The 17291-nt window shown below is 43.9% G+C and overlaps 1 protein-coding gene across 1 annotated transcript; it reads left to right on the top strand.

Annotated features, from left to right (window-relative positions):
- Positions 1 to 6851: 6851 nt before the first annotated feature.
- Positions 6852 to 11655, top strand: SPRY2 (sprouty RTK signaling antagonist 2). Its single transcript, XM_008539243.2, has 2 exons — positions 6852 to 6991; positions 9875 to 11655. Exon 2 carries the CDS (start codon positions 9926 to 9928, stop codon positions 10871 to 10873), a length of 948 nt encoding a protein of 315 aa, XP_008537465.1. The 5' UTR covers positions 6852 to 6991; positions 9875 to 9925; the 3' UTR covers positions 10874 to 11655.
- Positions 11656 to 17291: the final 5636 nt, after the last annotated feature.

The raw sequence follows: 17291 nt of genomic DNA, 5'->3' as shown, positions 1-17291 counted from the left end.
CTTACCACAGGGTTTCGTCCCAATGAATCCATTGTAAATTGAAAACAACATAGGGTGAAAGTGCATTTAATACACCTAACCTATCGAACATCATAGCTTAGCCTAACCTACGTTAAACGTGCTCAGAACACTTACATTAGCCTACAGTAGGGCAAAAACGTCTAACACAAAGCCTATTTTATAATAAAGTGTTGGATATCTCATGTAATCTATTGAATACTGTACTGAAAGTGAAAAACAGAACGGTTGTACGGGTACAAAGTGGTCCTAAGTGTATCGGCTGTTTACCCTCGTGGTCGCATCACTGACAGGAAGCTGCGGCTTGCTGCTGCCCAGCATCATAAAAGAGTACAGCCCAGGAAAAGATCAAAATTCGAAATTCAAAGTGCAATTTCTACTGAATGCATACGGCTTTCACACCATCTTAAAACCGAAAAATCATAAGTTGAACCATCAAAGTCAGAGACTGTCTGTACAGATGCCCTGTTGCAGGACAGAGGCAATTTTGAGCAACAAAAAAGTAGTAATCATAGCTGTAGGGCAGAAAGCCGGGGACGTGATCTAACAGGAGGCTGGCCAGGGAAAGGGGCAGGATGTAGGACCTTGAACTTGGGATAAGAACTTGGATCTTTAAGCCAGGAGCAACGAGAAATCAGAGGGGACTTCAAGATCAGGGGATCCTGATCAGATTTGCCCAAAGAGGCCTAGATTGAATCCAAATCCAGTTCTCTTGAACTCTCAAAGGCTCAAGAACCTAGTAGGATATTTAAGAGTTCAACCTTCAGTATCATTTTCTTTTAGGAATAACAGTTAAAAAAAAGAGAGAGAGAAGAAGAATTTTGAAGACAGAATTTCTAATTTTGCAAGTGCATGATTTAACATTTTTTAGGGTATAATGCAAGTATGTGTCTGCATTGTCACATCAGGGTGAGAAGAATATTTCTCAAAATGGCAAGGAGATTTTCACATAGAAATGAAAAGCAAAATCGTTCACTATCTGGTGGTTTTCTCGCAGCTATTTTTAAAATATGTTCTTGAAAGTTAGCAAAGTGCTAACTTCTTAATTTGAAATTACAGATCAGTGCTTAGTTTTAACTATTAATATAGTCATACTTTTGTTAATTGCACTTTTCAAAGTAAGAAATTCATAAAAGTTTGCTTTTCACCTTTATTCCCTAGCCACCTATCCCCAGCCTGTTTGTTAATTTCTTTATACATAGTTTAAGAATAGGTGTTTCCCACAGGCTTCCTTCCTATTACACAAAATTTCCGTAAAGATTTATTTTTTAACTTTATAATATTTACTATTTCAGAGATTAAAAATCATGGCCTTAACAAACTTGTTTCAGTCACTTCCTGATAATTATGCAAAACACAGTGGTAATTTCCAGGCTAGTGGAATGACTCCTCAATTCTGTCATTAAAAAATTCAAAAACTCTTTATTTGCTGTTAGAAACTTCGGATGAAAAATAGTTACTTATTTTAATTACATTCATTAATTTCATTCACTCATTGAAAAGCACTCATCGAGTGTCTAAAGTTTATGGAGAGCAGAGTTAGCGTTTTCTGTTTTCTAAGAATGAGATGGTGAAGAATCTTTTTATTTCAGTTCCAGGCCCCTAACAAAGAAGTCCAAGGCAGTCTTGATACAGACTCCCCAGATCCTTGGAACCCTCTATCCTTTTGAAGAGTCACAAGCAACACAGAGTTATGTATAGAAAAGCTGTTTTATATAACCCTACAACATTCTCAAATGATTCACAATTCACTGTAACTTCAAAACACTTCCTGTCCAAAGGAACAAACAAATTAAATCTCATGCACTCTTATTCCATTTACCAAATTAAACATTTTTAGATTTGACCTGTTAACTGAGGTTAATTCAGGGCTGGCTGGCAGCCTCGATATTGTGGCATCTGGACCATAAGAATGGCTTTAGTGGAATGTGTTTGACTACATCTTCCTTAGAGAACATGTTGAACTTCCTGTGCCCTTTTGATCAAGTGTCCACATGATAAGTATAAAACCAAAACCTCCTATTTAATTCAGAGGCTAAAATCTTCCTACTGCTACTATGCTTGCCCAGTAATATCTAAATATTCGTTTCAATTTATGATTTTCACTTATATGAAGCTTTAGCATCTGGATCAAAAAGATTCCAGAACAAAGGGGATCCAATGTCAAAAACAAACAAAAATAAATCTAGGGCACTTCAGGGAAATGCAAAGCAACAATACAGGATTTTCTCTCATTAGACTTCTCTGCACATACCAGTCCTACAAAGGAAGAGGCTTAATTTTCAAATCAAGGGACAAATACGTTGGAGATATAATAAGAAAAATCATGTCGGCCAGCACAGAAATTCTGTTTCGCCTTGTTACAAAACTTCAGTACACATCTGACTTTGCATAAATTGAAGTAATAATGTGCTTGGGTATAGCAGGAAGATAGATTAACCAGTAGAAAACACAGGGTGGATTCAGGTTGAATATAAGATTTCTAAAAAAGACGAGACCCCCAGGAGCCTCCAGGTCAAGGTCAACTTATGAGGACCAGGCCTCTTACCCTGAGAGGACTCCAGATCTTTCCTCCAGTTTAGTTAGGGATAAAGGACACTACCAAAGAAGGTTGGATGAAGATATAAACTGTTTCTGGTTCTCCAAGCTATATAGATAAGAACTCAAGTGGTCTATTTTGAATTCCTTTGTATCTTTTAGTGCAGCCCTCCCAATTCCCTCCTAGAGGCAATATCAATAGAATCTGGAAAATCAAAGCAGTTCAAAAAGTGAAATGACTACAGTCATGGCTGCCATATCAAAAGGTCCATTATTGTAAAGCCCTTTAATTCAGGAAAGCCCCTCCCAGAAGAATCCATGCATAAATTAAGTTTACTATTGCAATTAGGGTGTGAGGAGAAATAATGGCTGAAAGACCTAAATTGTTACTCTTGGAAGCAGTATACATTGTTGTGTTCTGGGCCAGCTTTAAATGCGAATACATAAATAAATTGCCTTGGTTATAAAACTAACAAAATAACCAAATAAGCAATAGCTACTAATTCTTCTTTGTCATAAGAATGCATCATATCACTGCAAGATTTCTCTTTGGTTATCAAAACTGGGTGTGAATCCAGCAAGGCCATGGGGTTTGGTCAATCTCACAAAGAAACTGGAACGAGAGTTATTTAAAGCTCCATTCTTCCTTTACTACAACATAAATCAGAAGCTTAGATGAGTCAGCAAGTGCAACCTTGAAAATATGTGGCCAACGTACCTGCTGGCAAAGAAGCACATCTCCTCTGTCCCTACCGATGCCTTCAACCAAAGATTAGAGGAGGCAAAATTCACAGAGGTTTATACACTGCCTCATTTAAAATCAGAAATTGAGGATAAGTATAAAATGAAGTAAATCCAAACAAATGAATACAGAAAATAAAACGAAGGCGGAGATGAGATCCCAAATGCATGACACACAGTCCTGTTCAGTGGCTAGGACTAAGAAGGCATTAACTGGGTGAGTCCCCAAGAAGCTGGAGGTGAGTACTGGCGCGGCGCCGGTTTCTACGGATTCAGTACTATTCAACTTTAGGCAAATGGCAACACCTGCTGTTGCTTCAGGGTTGCCTGTCTAGAACGCTCCACAACACGTTTGAAAATGGGCTTCATGGTGAAGTTTTACATAACATTCTTTCATAATTCTGAAGTATCTTCCAAAATTAATCCCAGTTATGATTTTGGAATGCAACATGAGAATCGATTTCAGAACAAGAGCTGCGCCAGTGCACACCATACACACACGTAAATCCTCTTCAGGATTATAACTCACTAAGGAAACTTTGGAGGCACAATATATAGTGCTTTATGCACCACAGCTGAAAATCAACAATTGCACTAAATAAAATAAATTGTAAGGAGTAAATTAGAAAGAATCTAAGAGATTCTTGTTTTCACCTTGTGCTTAAGGCATCAGTTAAATGTTTTCCCAGCCAGTAAGCTAGAGGCTGTGGGGGAAGGTGGGGAGGGCTAGATTAGACGAAGTTCCTTCTAGTTCATGAAAGATAAACATGAATTCCTAGATTCTTCCCTATTGACCCAATAAAAATGTAAGGTGCTCTAACCAGCCGGAAGCTCCTAATCTAAATTGCATTTTATGCTTTGATTCAGAACAGCGTTTCTTCCCAGAGTTCCTGCAGCGCTGGGAGAACAGCATGGCCCCAAGTGTCCCCAAGAAGCAGCCATCTGGTGCAAGGGTTTGAGGCGAAGGCGTTTTTTTCCCCTCTTCTGCCCGAGACTGGCTGCCTGGACCGTGGCAGAGGGTTCCGCAAGAGCTTTGCACCACTTGACTTTGGCCCCCAGCTCCTTCCCCTTGGTAAAAGTTGGAGTTGTTCCGAACCTAGGTACCTCATCTCTAAACAGAATGTGTCCGAGAAGATGGGAGGGAAAGCCACCTACTGTGGCATTTATATTATAAATGTCTTTTTATTCATTTGGAACCAGCCGGCCTAATGCACATTTTGGAAGCAACCTCTCCTGCCCTGGTTGAGTCCTGGGGAAGAAGGCACCTCAGCCCCGCGCTGGGCGGGCGCCCCCTGGTGGCCGGACGCTCCGTAAACGCAGCCGAGCCTGCGTTCACTCGGAGGCTCGAAGGCCGGGCGTCGGGCCGGGGAGGCCGGTTGTCGCGTGCCCGGGGACGCGGTGGAGCAGGCCGACGTAGCCTGGTCTAGTCTCACCCGAGGAGTGTAGGACATAGGCCAGCGCCCGGAAATAACGCAAGCCACTTCCCCTGCCATCTCTAGTTCCAAAGCACGGGCGAGGTGGGAGAGCCCTAGAGAAACGTGGAGAAGGCAGGGCGAGAGCGCAGCGCGCCCGGGAACGGCGCCCGTGGCGTTCTAGAGCGGGAGCTGCTCGGGAAAAGGCGGCGCGTGCCAGGGGAGCTGCGAACGACGTGGGCTGGACCCGGGAATCCAGCACCACGTTTTCCTAGCCCTGTTTCAAGAACTCTAACCTCGCACGGGGCGAGATCGCAGGTGCTACTCGGGAGTTTTGCCCGTACTTCCCTGTAAAGTAAAAACGTTCTGTCAATCGTTAGAATCCAATATTACGAGTGTGTGTGTGTGTGTGCGCGCGAGCGCGCGCGCGCGGGAGTGTTTTAATTTCCCACTGGTGCTCTCACGTGCAAGCACGTTTCTCAGTAGACGAACGGCAATTAGAGCAGTGCATATGTATGCACTTTCCAGCTTTATAGTTCTATTTTTTAAGTGGCAAAATACAGTCCACTTTCAAAATGGACAATAGGATCTTCTTGAGAAATGTTCTAGGTGACAAGGAGAGTAGGAAAAGAACGATGACTCTTCTGGTTAAGCGGAGGAGGAAATCTGCAGGGGAGCAGTGAGCTCCCCTCTCCCTATTTCAGAAGCCCGTGATGTCGCCCTTAGTAATCGTGCATGTGTATTATTGAATTAACTACTTTTAAAAAGGCTTAAATTGCAGGATCTCCTTCAGTTATAGCGTCAAACAGATCTTCAAAAACCCTCCATCTATAACTAATTCCACTTTTAAAAACAAAATCTAATATTAAACCAAAAAACTGCAAATCGACACAATCAAAGCAAATCCCGGCCAGAGCAGAAGGTACTTGAAACTCAAATCTGCATTCCGTTCCTCTAGTACACGGCTCGGAGTCGGGGGAGGCGGTTTGTGCTGGTGCCTGGTGTATAATCGGGTTAATCCAGTAGACAAAGAATAAACCAATAGCCCTCCCACCTCACTTCCCGCTCACCTTCCCCTCCCCCTCCTTCTCTCCTCGTCGCCCCCTCGAGGGGGAACAGAAAAGGGGAGAGGTGCGCTTGCAATGGATTCCAAATAAAGTCTTAAAACCTGCAACTTCTTTTACTGCGAACACTGCACGGCCTGGATTAGTTTCAAATGTTCATTCCCTTTTGCTAGTGCCGAGGAGAAAGTTGCCTAAATCAACTGGAGCGTAGGGCTTGTCCTCATGGTCTCTGGGGAAACCTTAAGGTCAGTGTTTCCTTGAAACTAGATAAACTGACCCGGCCGTGCCCAGCCTGGCCCTGCGGGCGCCCCGCGTGACGGCGCCCGGGCTGCAGGAGCGGCCCGGGGACGCGCGGGGCGGCGCGGTTGCCCTTTTGAATGCCTCCTGCGGCTCGGAGCGCTGGCGGGCGCTGGAGTGCGAGTGAATGTAGCCCCGCGGAGCCAATGAGCTGGGACCGGATGCGATATATCCTCTGGGACAACAACTGCTCTGTTCCGCCTCGGATCCACATGACGCCATTTACTGCTGCCGCGGCCGCCGCAGAGCTCCCTGCCTCCTCCGGAAAGGCGAGGGCGCAGGCCAACTGCGAGCCCCCCCGGCCGGGCCCCAGACCCTCCTCCTCCTCCTCCTTCTCCTCCTCCTCCTCCTCCGCACCCACCGCCCCCGCCTCGGCCTCACCGCCGCGCCTCCGCAACGCCCAGTCTGCACCGCCGAGAGCTGCGCGCCGCAGCGCGAGCGGAGGAGAGGGGCCGGCGGAGCGCGCAGCGCCCAGGCCCCCGCGCCCGCCCGGCCCGGCCCGGCCCGCCGCCCGCGCCCCCGCGCCGCCACCGCTCGGACGCGGCCGCGGCCGCGCGACTTAGCCATCTGGCCGTAGTGTCTCTGTAAGGCCGCTTTCTTTTCTCATTCGCTCATCCGCCAGCAAAAGAGACTCGCCGTTGGCGCTTCGGCCTCCAGTTCATTGAGAAAAAAGAGGAAATACTCCGCGTGCGCTTCTTGAAGGGGGGTGGCGTCCAGCCCCGAACTCCGGCGTGTTCATCGGCTGGGGACTTGGCTCCGGATTTTCCTCTCCTTTTTTCCTCTCGCCGATTGCTCGGAAGTTGGACTGAAGCAGAGTTTGGAAAGAAGGGGGAAAAAGTTTGCATCGAGGCTGGATTTATTTGCACATCGCAGGGAGAACAGAATCCAACAGAGAGGGGTTGGTGCAAAGCCGCGAACACGGTGAGGCGCGTTTGGCTCTTCCCCTCCTGGCGCCGTGGCCGGCGCGTTGTGGGCAACATGGAGTAGGTGCAGCCGGACCGGGAGTGGGGTCTGCCTCTCCTCGGGCCTCCCCTTCTCCAACCCTGCAGGTTCCCCTCGGGGATCCCGGGAGCTGCCCGCGCATCTGCCTCGCCTCGGGCTTGGCCTCCCTCGGTGGGGACTGTGGTGCGCTCCCGGTGCAGTGTCCCCGGGCCCACGACCCCACGCGCCCGCGCTCCGTGGGGTTGGGGTGGCGGAAGGCTCGCGGTGAGTCTACTCCCTGCCCTACAGTGGCCGCGAATTCGGCGCTGAGAACGGGAGAGGGAGGGAGAACACTTTTGTGTTTCCCAGGTCGCCTTTGCAGGCGCCCGCGCTTCTAACCTGTTCCTCTCCGGGGAAGACAAGTCCTGGGAGAGGCTGTCCCGAGGCAGGGGCGCCGGCGGGACCGAGGGCGCGCGGGTCGCTCGCCTCACGGGGGCAGCGAGACCCCGCGGGGGAAAAAGGACAGGGTGCCGGGTGGAGGGAGCCCCCGCCTCTGGCCAGTGTGGACAGAGGCAGCCCGGTACGGGTGGGAGCGTCGCCCTGCCTGGCGCCGGGTCTCTGCGGTTCGGAAGTGCAGCTTTCTCTTTTTTCCGTTCTCTGTGGTCGGACTGGGTCACGCTTTTTTTAGTTTTGGAAGATTGGGCTGACCCAACACAGGAAGAAAGTCATCAGCGGTAGCGATCGTTTTCCATTACCTGAAAGTCGGTGGCAAAAAAGGCTAGTTTTTTTAATTTCCTTTGATGACCTGATCTACTTTTTAGTTGCTGCTGTTTTTTAATTCGGAATCTTGTGCGTTTTTACAAAGCAGTTCTGTGTCGGTTTGCCCCACCCTTGTGCTGAAGTCCTTTCCCCCTAATCCTTAGGCTGATCACACACTGTTCTTAATGGGGGTTTCAAAGCACTTGCAAAGCGGGGGGAAATGAGGGAGTGCGGGGACGGCGGGGGGGCGGTTGCGAAGGAGGCTAGGGAGCCACAGAAATCATTTTGGTTAGAGAAAGGTCCCCTCTCCCGCAAAGATGCTCCTTTCCACTGCAAGCAAACCTTCACGGAAAGTTTCCACCCCAGGGATCTGGCTTCTGCGTGCCCGGCGTGTACAGTGGGGCCCTGGAAAATGTCCTTTCTTTAAAAAGCAATTTTTCTTTCACTTTAAGAAATATATATGTACATATATTAATATGTAGGCGTGTGCAGATTGCAGGCAATGCCCTTTCGGTCCGCACATGGTGGAGTTGCCCAGTGTGCGTGGCTTAGACCTCTGCACCGGACTGTGTCTAATAAGACACCGGCTTTCTTCCTCGCGGCGTCGGGCTGGAGACCTGTGCCCGATGTTCCAGGGCCTTTGGCGGAACGCCCCGCAGTGGGCTGCGTGACCTTTGCCTGGGAGTGCAGTGGTTCCCTCCTGGAGCTGGAAGGCAATTCTCCGGCGTGGGGGAGATTTTAGCTGGGAAGGGAGGGAGTGGGAAGAGTACTCTAGCGTTGCAGGACATGTCCCCTTCGGAGGCGCCCGCGCCCCCCGCCTGTCTGTCGGTCTCAGGATTGTGCGCGGGGGGGCCAGCTTGGCCTCTGGGCTGCGTCAGTCCGCCCAGAGAAAAGTCGCTCTGGGCTCCGACTGTGTCCCACCTGCTGGGGACGGTGTTGGGGCGCAGATAGAACCGATAAACGGAGTGAAAGCAAAGAGCAACGTAGTTTTGTCTGCTTTTCTCTTGGAAGTGAGATCCTGTTTCCAGCTCTGCCTTGCTTCGAGTTGGGAGGCGTGTGTCACCTGCCTGTGTCTCTCCTAAAAGGCGGAGATTGGATAAAGGTCCACTTTCGCCCCTTTTCATTCATTGTAGACTTGGCAAAGGGGATGATAATTTTGAAATTTACAGAGGGCTTGCAGTTTAAGCGATCGCTTGTCAGAATGATAGCTTTGAGATGACACTTAAATTTTTTAAAAACTTCCTGTTACCACCAATCGGTTTATGTTCTCAACTGTTAAGATTTTGGAAACGAGCAAAGCAGTTAAGATTTTGACATAATTTATTTCCAAAACAGGGAGAAGAGTCTTTTAGCTACAGAATTTAAGAGAGTCTCCTAGACTATCAGGTTGTGAAATATTTGATTCTCAAAAGTTGTTGAAAATCAGTTCCTGTCTTGTTGCTGGTCGTGTGAATTTGCTTCATTGTGTTCCTGGCACCTAACAGGATTTGAATTGATTGATGTCTAATACTATATAACCGTGAGCTACTGTGTAGTTATTGATAATGTATCACTTGTAAAATTTGTAACTTTTCGGGGTGATTTACTTTTTTGCGTGCCATATTCATCCCATGGGATTTTATAAAGTGCAGAATACTAGATAAATTGTAGTTCAGGGTATTTGATGTAAAAGCAGACAAAGTAAGAACCAAGAAAGAATTTCTAGGCTGTATTTACTGGTGTTTAAGGCAAAAATGACCACGATAAACTTAAACCTGTTTCACATTTTGAAAAGGTATTCAACTTTTGAAAACGTTGGTAGCAATGCTATGTTCAAATGTTACTTTCTTGCCATTTTTACGTTGAACCTGAACCTTGCCAATTTTACATTTATTTGAATAAGGAATTGTTACATCTGTGATTGAAACAAGGATCAGCTTTGTGTCACTACACATCCTGGGATTAAAGGGTTGTCAGTCCCCGGCTGTAATTTTTACTTTTTGGTACAGGCATTGATCAGATGGCTGTTCAGATTTCAAATCCTGTTACTGTAGGGGAAGTGGGAGATAAAGAGTTAACTCAGGTGGGTGGAGAGTGGGAAGTCTCCTGGAGTGTAAACCATCTCTTTCCTCTGGGTTTCCGCAGGAATTCAGATGTGTTCTAAGCCTGCTGGAGTGACCACACTTCCAAGACCTGATGGAGGCCAGAGCTCAGAGTGGCAGTGGGTCACAGCCCTTGCTGCAGGCACCCCGTGACAGTGGCAGGCAGCGCGGGGAGCCTGACCCCAGAGACGTCCTCACCCAGCAGGTACACGTGTTGTCTCTGGATCAGATCAGAGCCATCCGAAACACCAATGAGTACACAGAAGGGCCTACTGTGGTCCCGAGACCTGGGCTCAAGCCTGCTCCCCGCCCCTCTGCTCAGCACAAACATGAGAGACTCCATGGTCTGCCCGAGCACCGCCAGCCTCCCAGGCTCCAGCACTCGCAGGTCCATGCTTCTGCACGAGCCCCGCTGTCCAGGTCCATCAGCACAGTCAGCTCGGGGTCTCGGAGCAGCACGAGGACAAGTACCAGCAGCAGTTCCTCCGAACAGAGACTGTTGGGATCATCCTTCTCCTCGGGGCCTGTTGCTGATGGGATAATCCGGGTGCAGCCCAAATCGGAGCTCAAGCCAGGTGAGCTTAAGCCACTGAGCAAGGAAGATTTGGGCCTGCACGCCTACCGGTGTGAGGACTGTGGCAAGTGCAAGTGTAAGGAGTGCACCTACCCAAGGCCTCTGCCATCAGACTGGATCTGCGACAAGCAGTGCCTTTGCTCAGCCCAGAACGTGATTGACTATGGGACTTGCGTGTGCTGTGTGAAAGGTCTCTTCTATCACTGTTCTAATGATGATGAGGACAACTGTGCTGACAACCCGTGTTCTTGCAGCCAGTCTCACTGTTGTACACGTTGGTCGGCCATGGGCGTCATGTCCCTCTTTTTGCCTTGTTTATGGTGTTACCTTCCAGCCAAGGGTTGCCTTAAATTGTGCCAGGGGTGTTATGACCGGGTTAACAGGCCTGGATGCCGTTGTAAAAACTCAAACACAGTTTGCTGCAAAGTTCCCACTGTCCCACCCAGGAACTTTGAAAAACCAACATAGCATCATTAATCAGGAATATTACAGTAATAAGAATTGTTCTTTTCTCTTTTCTTAACACACATATGCAACCAACTAAAAAGTTATAATCTTGGCACTGTTAATAGAGGGTTGGGATAGTCTTTGCTGTTTGCAGTGAAACGCTTTTTGTCCATGTGCCATTTTAACTGACATGCTTGTTAGAACTCAGCTAATGGAGCTCAAAGGATGGGAGACAGAACTTGGCGACCCACATGTTCCATAAGCTAAAGCAACAGACACTCCTAGGCAAAGTTTTTGTTTGTGAATAGTACTTGCAAAATTTGTAAATTAGCAAATGACTTTTTTTCCATTGTTTTCTCCAGAGATAATGTGCTATATTTTTGTATATACAATAATATTTGCAACTGTGAAAAACAAGTTGTGCCATGCTATTTGGCACGGTCACAAAATATTATACTAATATGTTGTACATTCGGAAGAATGTGAATCAATCAGTATGTTTTTAGATGTATTTTGCCTTACAGAAAGCCTTTATTGTAAGACTCTGATTTCCCTTTGGGCTTCGTGTATATTGTACAGTTACGGTAAAATTCAACCTTTATTTTCTAATTTTTTCAACATATTGTTTAGTGTAAAGAATATTTATTTGAAGTTTTATTATTTTATAAAAAAGAATATTTATTTTAAGAGGCATCTTACAAATTTGGCCCCTTTTATGAGGATGTGATGGTTGCTGCAGATGAGGGGTTACAGATGCATATGTCCAATATAAAATAGAAAATATATTAACGTTTGAAATTAAACTGAGCTGTTTTGTCTTCTTTTACCTTTTTTGTTTTTCTTTTGAAGTGGAAGAAACCACATTTTATGTTAAGGCTAGCATGTTAGGGAAATAGTTTCACTTATCTATAAGATTTATCTTACCGTGGCTGCCGTAAGGTAAAGTGGCGATTTGGTGGTTTTCGGAGAGAAGAAAGCAATCAGGAGAGAAATCATTGAGCGTTTGGCCCACTCGTCTGTTAATCATGAGAGCCTGCTTTGGTTATATCATCGCTCCTCTTCTTCCTCGTGCAGGTATGCTGACTTGCCTTGTTTTGAAAGTTTCTAAATAAAAATCCTGAACTAATTCATTCAGAAGACTTCCCTAAAAGATTAACAATTAGACTTTTTCTTAGTATTAAGAATGAATGCCATGAGGCTAATTCAAGACCAGAGAAACGAGTTTAGTTCAACAAACAGTTTTTGAATGGCCCCTGTGTGTCAGGCATGCAGTGTATCCATACGGATCCATGCTTAGAATTGAGGCAAGAATGTTTCTAGACTTGGCTCATCGTGGCTATGTTTTTCCTAGTCTATTTGTTTTTAGACTCTCAAGTTTATCACCATGATACCAAATTTCTTATGTTAGAAAAGACATGGAAAATATAATTTGTTTGGATTCAGGTATTGGGTATCATGAAATTTCATCCTCTATTGGCCTAATATTTCAAGACCAAGCAGGCCAATTTGAGAGGCCTTTTCTTATTTAATCAGATTATCCAGAAAATTGTTAAATTTTATTCTGGGAAAAAGAGGCAGTATGGCCAAAAGTCAGTGTGCTTGCAATTGTCTTTTGGGAACAAACACAGAGCAAGCTGCTGCAAGCCCATCTTGACAAATATTAGGTTTTCTTTTGTAATAAGTCACTTGATTAATTAGTCACTTTGTGGCTGATGATTTTTTCTTCCAAAAGCACAACCTTTTGCTGCCAAGAATCACCGGAAGTCTAGGAAATGATTTACCTGTCATTATTGTTTAATCTCCCGTTTCCTGTTCTGAGGCTTCTCTTAGGTTAAGAGGTTTCAGTACAGCTTGTCTTCTCTTTTATTTTTTAAAATTGGCTTTCAAGGAACTGTACAGCCTCCTAAACCAAGACATTGTTAGAAGGACTTTTAGTTTCCTCTACACTTTCTCCAAAAAAACACAAGGTTAAATGAATTTAGAAATTTTTTCCTCTAAGTTTCAACTTTGGGATACTGAATGTTGTGATTCTAATACTCTTCAATTGAACCCTAACAGTCTGAAAGGAATTAGAATGTTGAAAAACAAGACAGGGTTATTATTCATGGCATAGTTCTCAAGATTTGTAAAGCACAAAAATTTTGACAATTAGCTTTATTCATCAAAAATTGCTATATACAGACAGAACTTTGGTATAGAAATTGTGAGAGTCAGAGTCTTCACATAAGCAGCTTTAAAGTGTTGTATAGACAAATTGTATCCAGTGCAATTGGGTATTTATTGAGGTGGATGAAGAAACCCTGCCCCGCGATATGGGGTCAGAGTCTCTGAAGGCGTGGCCTAGGAATTTACATTTTTAATCGTCCCACGAGTGATTATGTACAGTTTGAGAACTGGCCTAGGAATTGCTTTCTAATTTAGCTTTTTTTTTTAATGGAGTCCCAGGTAAAGCACAATTCACTGTTTGAATGTAGAACGTAATGATAACCAACTGAAATTAGAAGAGGTTTAATGTAAGTATATATGAAGTCCTGATGAAAATCATTTAAATGTATATAGGAAAAGAGGATTTCTCAAGAAGCTTCCAACTAACCTATTAAACGTTGAGTTTATCTATAAGCCAATATAGAATTTATTTTCAGAATATGGAAAATGAAATGTTTATATCTAACCAGATTGAAAACAGCTGGTGTTAAGAGTGAGCAGTGTGTTAAGAGTTTTTAAATGTTGCAAGACATCTCTCTGAGATACCAGGAATAACCACCTCAAGTTCTTAACCTCTAAAGTTCCTGAAAATTCACATTATACATAAAATGATTTTATAATCCAATGACCATTATTTTGGTATTGTGATAGATTATAAAGATACAGCAAACATGTCAGCTGACTGCTAAGCATTTAGGGAAATCTTGACTATATTTTTTTCTGGTTTCTTGCCTTTTAGTTTTTTTAGAAAACTATGCATTCTCTATATTGAGATTCATTTAAGAATGACAACTTGATCGTTGTTACTTAAAACTCATTTATGTGTTTTGAGGAGGAGAATTTAAGGCCCTGCCAAATTTCTGCCATGTTGGAGCATGCTGTGGGGATTGTCTGTGGAGAAGAGAGCCAAAACTAAGTGCAGGTACTCCCAACCAAACTTTGCATAACTTTTTCTCCAGTACACTTTGTCTCAAAGACTGCTTGCCTCCAGGATATATAAGTTAAGATATCGATGATGTCAGATAAATGAATTTGCTCTTTGCACGGTGCTGTGAAATATGTATTTAATAGGCAGTTGATGGGTTTGATGTAATTTATTAACTTTTGAGCATATAAGTCAAAATTTTCCAAGGTTTAGTGGGTTTAGAATTTCACTTGTGGTTATATCCACAATTGGCCATTTGCTTTCCTCTCTTAAATGTGCAAAACCACCAGGATGTAGGTGCAAAAGTCTCAACTTTGAAAATTGGTTCAACTGTGTAGCAAGAAAAATAAAAACAGGACATTAACTAGTTTCGTCAATATTATATCAGTATCCATTCTTTGGTTTTCAATATTCATTAAGGCAAAAGTTCCATTAATTTCTATTTTAATTAGGACAATTGCCTCATTTCTCTGTAACATACCAAGGTTGGGTCTCCATTGATTGAAGGCCAGAGCAGAATTGTAAAATAAGGCCTATCTGATTTGGCCTAACTGATCATCAGAGTGAAGCTATATACATTTGGAATATTTAATCACTTTTTGGCCTTTCATGGGAGGAGAGAGCTGTCAGACTATAACATCCTATACTTGAATTTTATTTGGATGCCACACCACCGCCCTCCTTACATCACGAAAGACAACCATGTGGACAATAAGAGACAAAATGGGAATACCACTAATGTTAGCACACTTGTAGTCAAAATTAAAATACTCATTTAACTTACAGTCAAAAAAGAAAAAGGGGAGGTAGAAATATAGCAAATAAGAAAAAACGATTAGCACTTAAACTTTTATCCATAGCTAGCAAATGTTTCACATTTTTATTTAAAACTGCATTTTGATTGACCTAAAGAATTTTTAAAAGCCAGTCTTACTTGGCAACTAACTCAGGCTTTTAAAAATAAACTATTAAAGGAGATTACAATGAAGCCTGTTGCCTTGGCCTCTGGCTTTGCTAGATGAGCATGTAAGGCTTCATACTTGAAAGTTTATTTCTCAAAACAGTTCTGATACACACAGAAGAATAAATAATTTGGCTTAATACAGGGACCCACTTGGAACGGAATTTGGGCAAAAATAATTTGGCATTTCAATTTAACAAATATATTTTGAATACCTACTCCTTACAAATCACAGGAGTAGTGGATGTAATGCAAAGGGAAAGGGTTAGTACCTCTAATGCAAGACAGGACTTTCACAGCAAAGACGCAAGCAAGGCGCTGTGAGAGTCCAGAAGTTGGGGAAAGCGCTGATGCATTCTCAACGGTGGTTGTGGTCTCCAGGTCTTTGCAAGGGTTACAGCTATTTAAATGGCCCAAGAGTTTTGCTAAGGAAGATGTCACAGAATTAGCATTACTCATTAAATAAAACTATGTTCACCATGCTCATATCCTAAATCCTAAATGAAAGGTAGAGATTTTTGATTAATATTTGGATAGCTATATTTTGGTATGTTGATTTTTAAGTTTCATGATTCACTAAAATCTTTTTTCTAACAAATATAGACTGAAAAAATACATTTTTAAGATATTTAAGAAATAAGTTGGAAAGATCCATCTGTTCTTGCTTTTCCAGTTTTTGTTGGAATTTACCTGTCATCAACCCATAATTTTAGCTTGCTTCTGTACCTAAAGAAGGATGAATACTTGTGAAGAATGAGTTGGCGATAATTAAGTGGAGAGAAAAAAAGAAATGTGTCCATGATAGTGTGAGCTTTGGAGCAATTCCGCCCTTGCCAAAAAACAATGCCTGACACCTGGCTACTCGAGTTCACATCGCTCTCAAAGCTTAGATGACTATCTCTGGCTCCTGAGTTAATACATCTTCCATTTTTTAAATGATTTTGTGCTCCAAATAACATCTGGGTTATTGACTTGCATCAATAGAGTTTACAGTCAAGCAGTGTTCTGGTAAATACCATACTTGCATCATCTCTCATTTCTCCAAGTTTTTAATAGACTCAGTGCACCCTTTGTACTCCCAAGCCTGGCTTTCCTGCTCCAAAGTAGGCATAAAGTAGCCGTAATATCTGGCTGGTCATACCAGAAAATTGTTCCCAAGCTTCCTGTTAGAAAGCCATCTTTGTAAGTCCAGAACACCACTGAAGGACGCATATCTAATGGTTGCAGAACATTTTATAAAGCCTAGTGGCCAAATGGCCCCGTGTGCATCAAGCACACACACAGCATTGGGATCCATTTAGTACCCGCTATGCTGGCAAGCTAATGGCTAGGATGTCCCAAGAGATGTTTGTCTCTATCACTCTGCTAGTGAGGAAGTGACTCCAGAAGCATGAGCAATCACACAATCAACATTTGCATTTAGGGCTAGATGGCACCTGGATTCTGACCTACACAATTAGGATAGAGCCTAAGTGATTTAGTTTCAAGCATTCATTAACACTATATCTTTAAGCTTAAACTTTGGAAATGGATTCTTTTATAGACTATTGGTCTGATTCTAATCTGTGGGAAGTCACAAGATAAGAATCCAATAATGTGTCTTCTGGGTTTTTGCCCTGCCACTCAAACAATCCAACTAGAGGCCCAGGGTGCAAGTACTTGTCACTGACTTAATATTTATTGTATCTCTTCAGTGTAAAAGACATTGCAGTAAGTGGGAGAAAAAAAGCATTCACTAGATCTGTGATTGTGCACTAGTAAATTAAGAATGTTGCTCATAGCCCTTTGGAAGCTAATAATCTAGGATTTAGATTCAAAGTTATAGCAAATGACTGGTAGCGGTACCCACTTCCTGCCCTGGGCAATTTGATTCCTCAGGGGACATTTGGCAAAGTCTGGAGACATTTCCGGTTTTCTCTACAGGGATGGGAAGGAGGAACTATAAGCATTTTTGTAGGTAGAGACCAGAGATGCTGCCAAACATCCTACAATGACCAGGTTAGTGCCCCATAACAAATAATTATTCAGCCCAAAATGCCAATAATGCTGAGTTTGAGAAACCCTGCTACAGAGGAAGCTGAGGGAGTAGTGGGCAGGATGTACTATGTCCTGACATATGGCAAGGAAGGCTGTCAGCTGCGTGAGGGGGAGTGAGGTCAAAGGACATGGGGAGACGGCAGTGACCATAATTTTCATTCTGAGTGCTAAGCCTCTGAAATTCTTCTAGCGGAAAAATGCCCTACATTTGTAAATATCTATTGTGTCCAATACACCTACTTTTCTGTAGTCCTTTAAGTTCACGAGCTTCGGAGACAAGCTGCTGTGCAAATGCCCTCCTCTGTTACTTA

Source organism: Equus przewalskii, chromosome 16 (genome assembly GCF_037783145.1).
Source record: "Equus przewalskii isolate Varuska chromosome 16, EquPr2, whole genome shotgun sequence".
NCBI classification, from domain to species: domain Eukaryota; kingdom Metazoa; phylum Chordata; class Mammalia; order Perissodactyla; family Equidae; genus Equus; species Equus przewalskii.
This window is presented reverse-complemented; position numbering and strand designations above follow the sequence as displayed.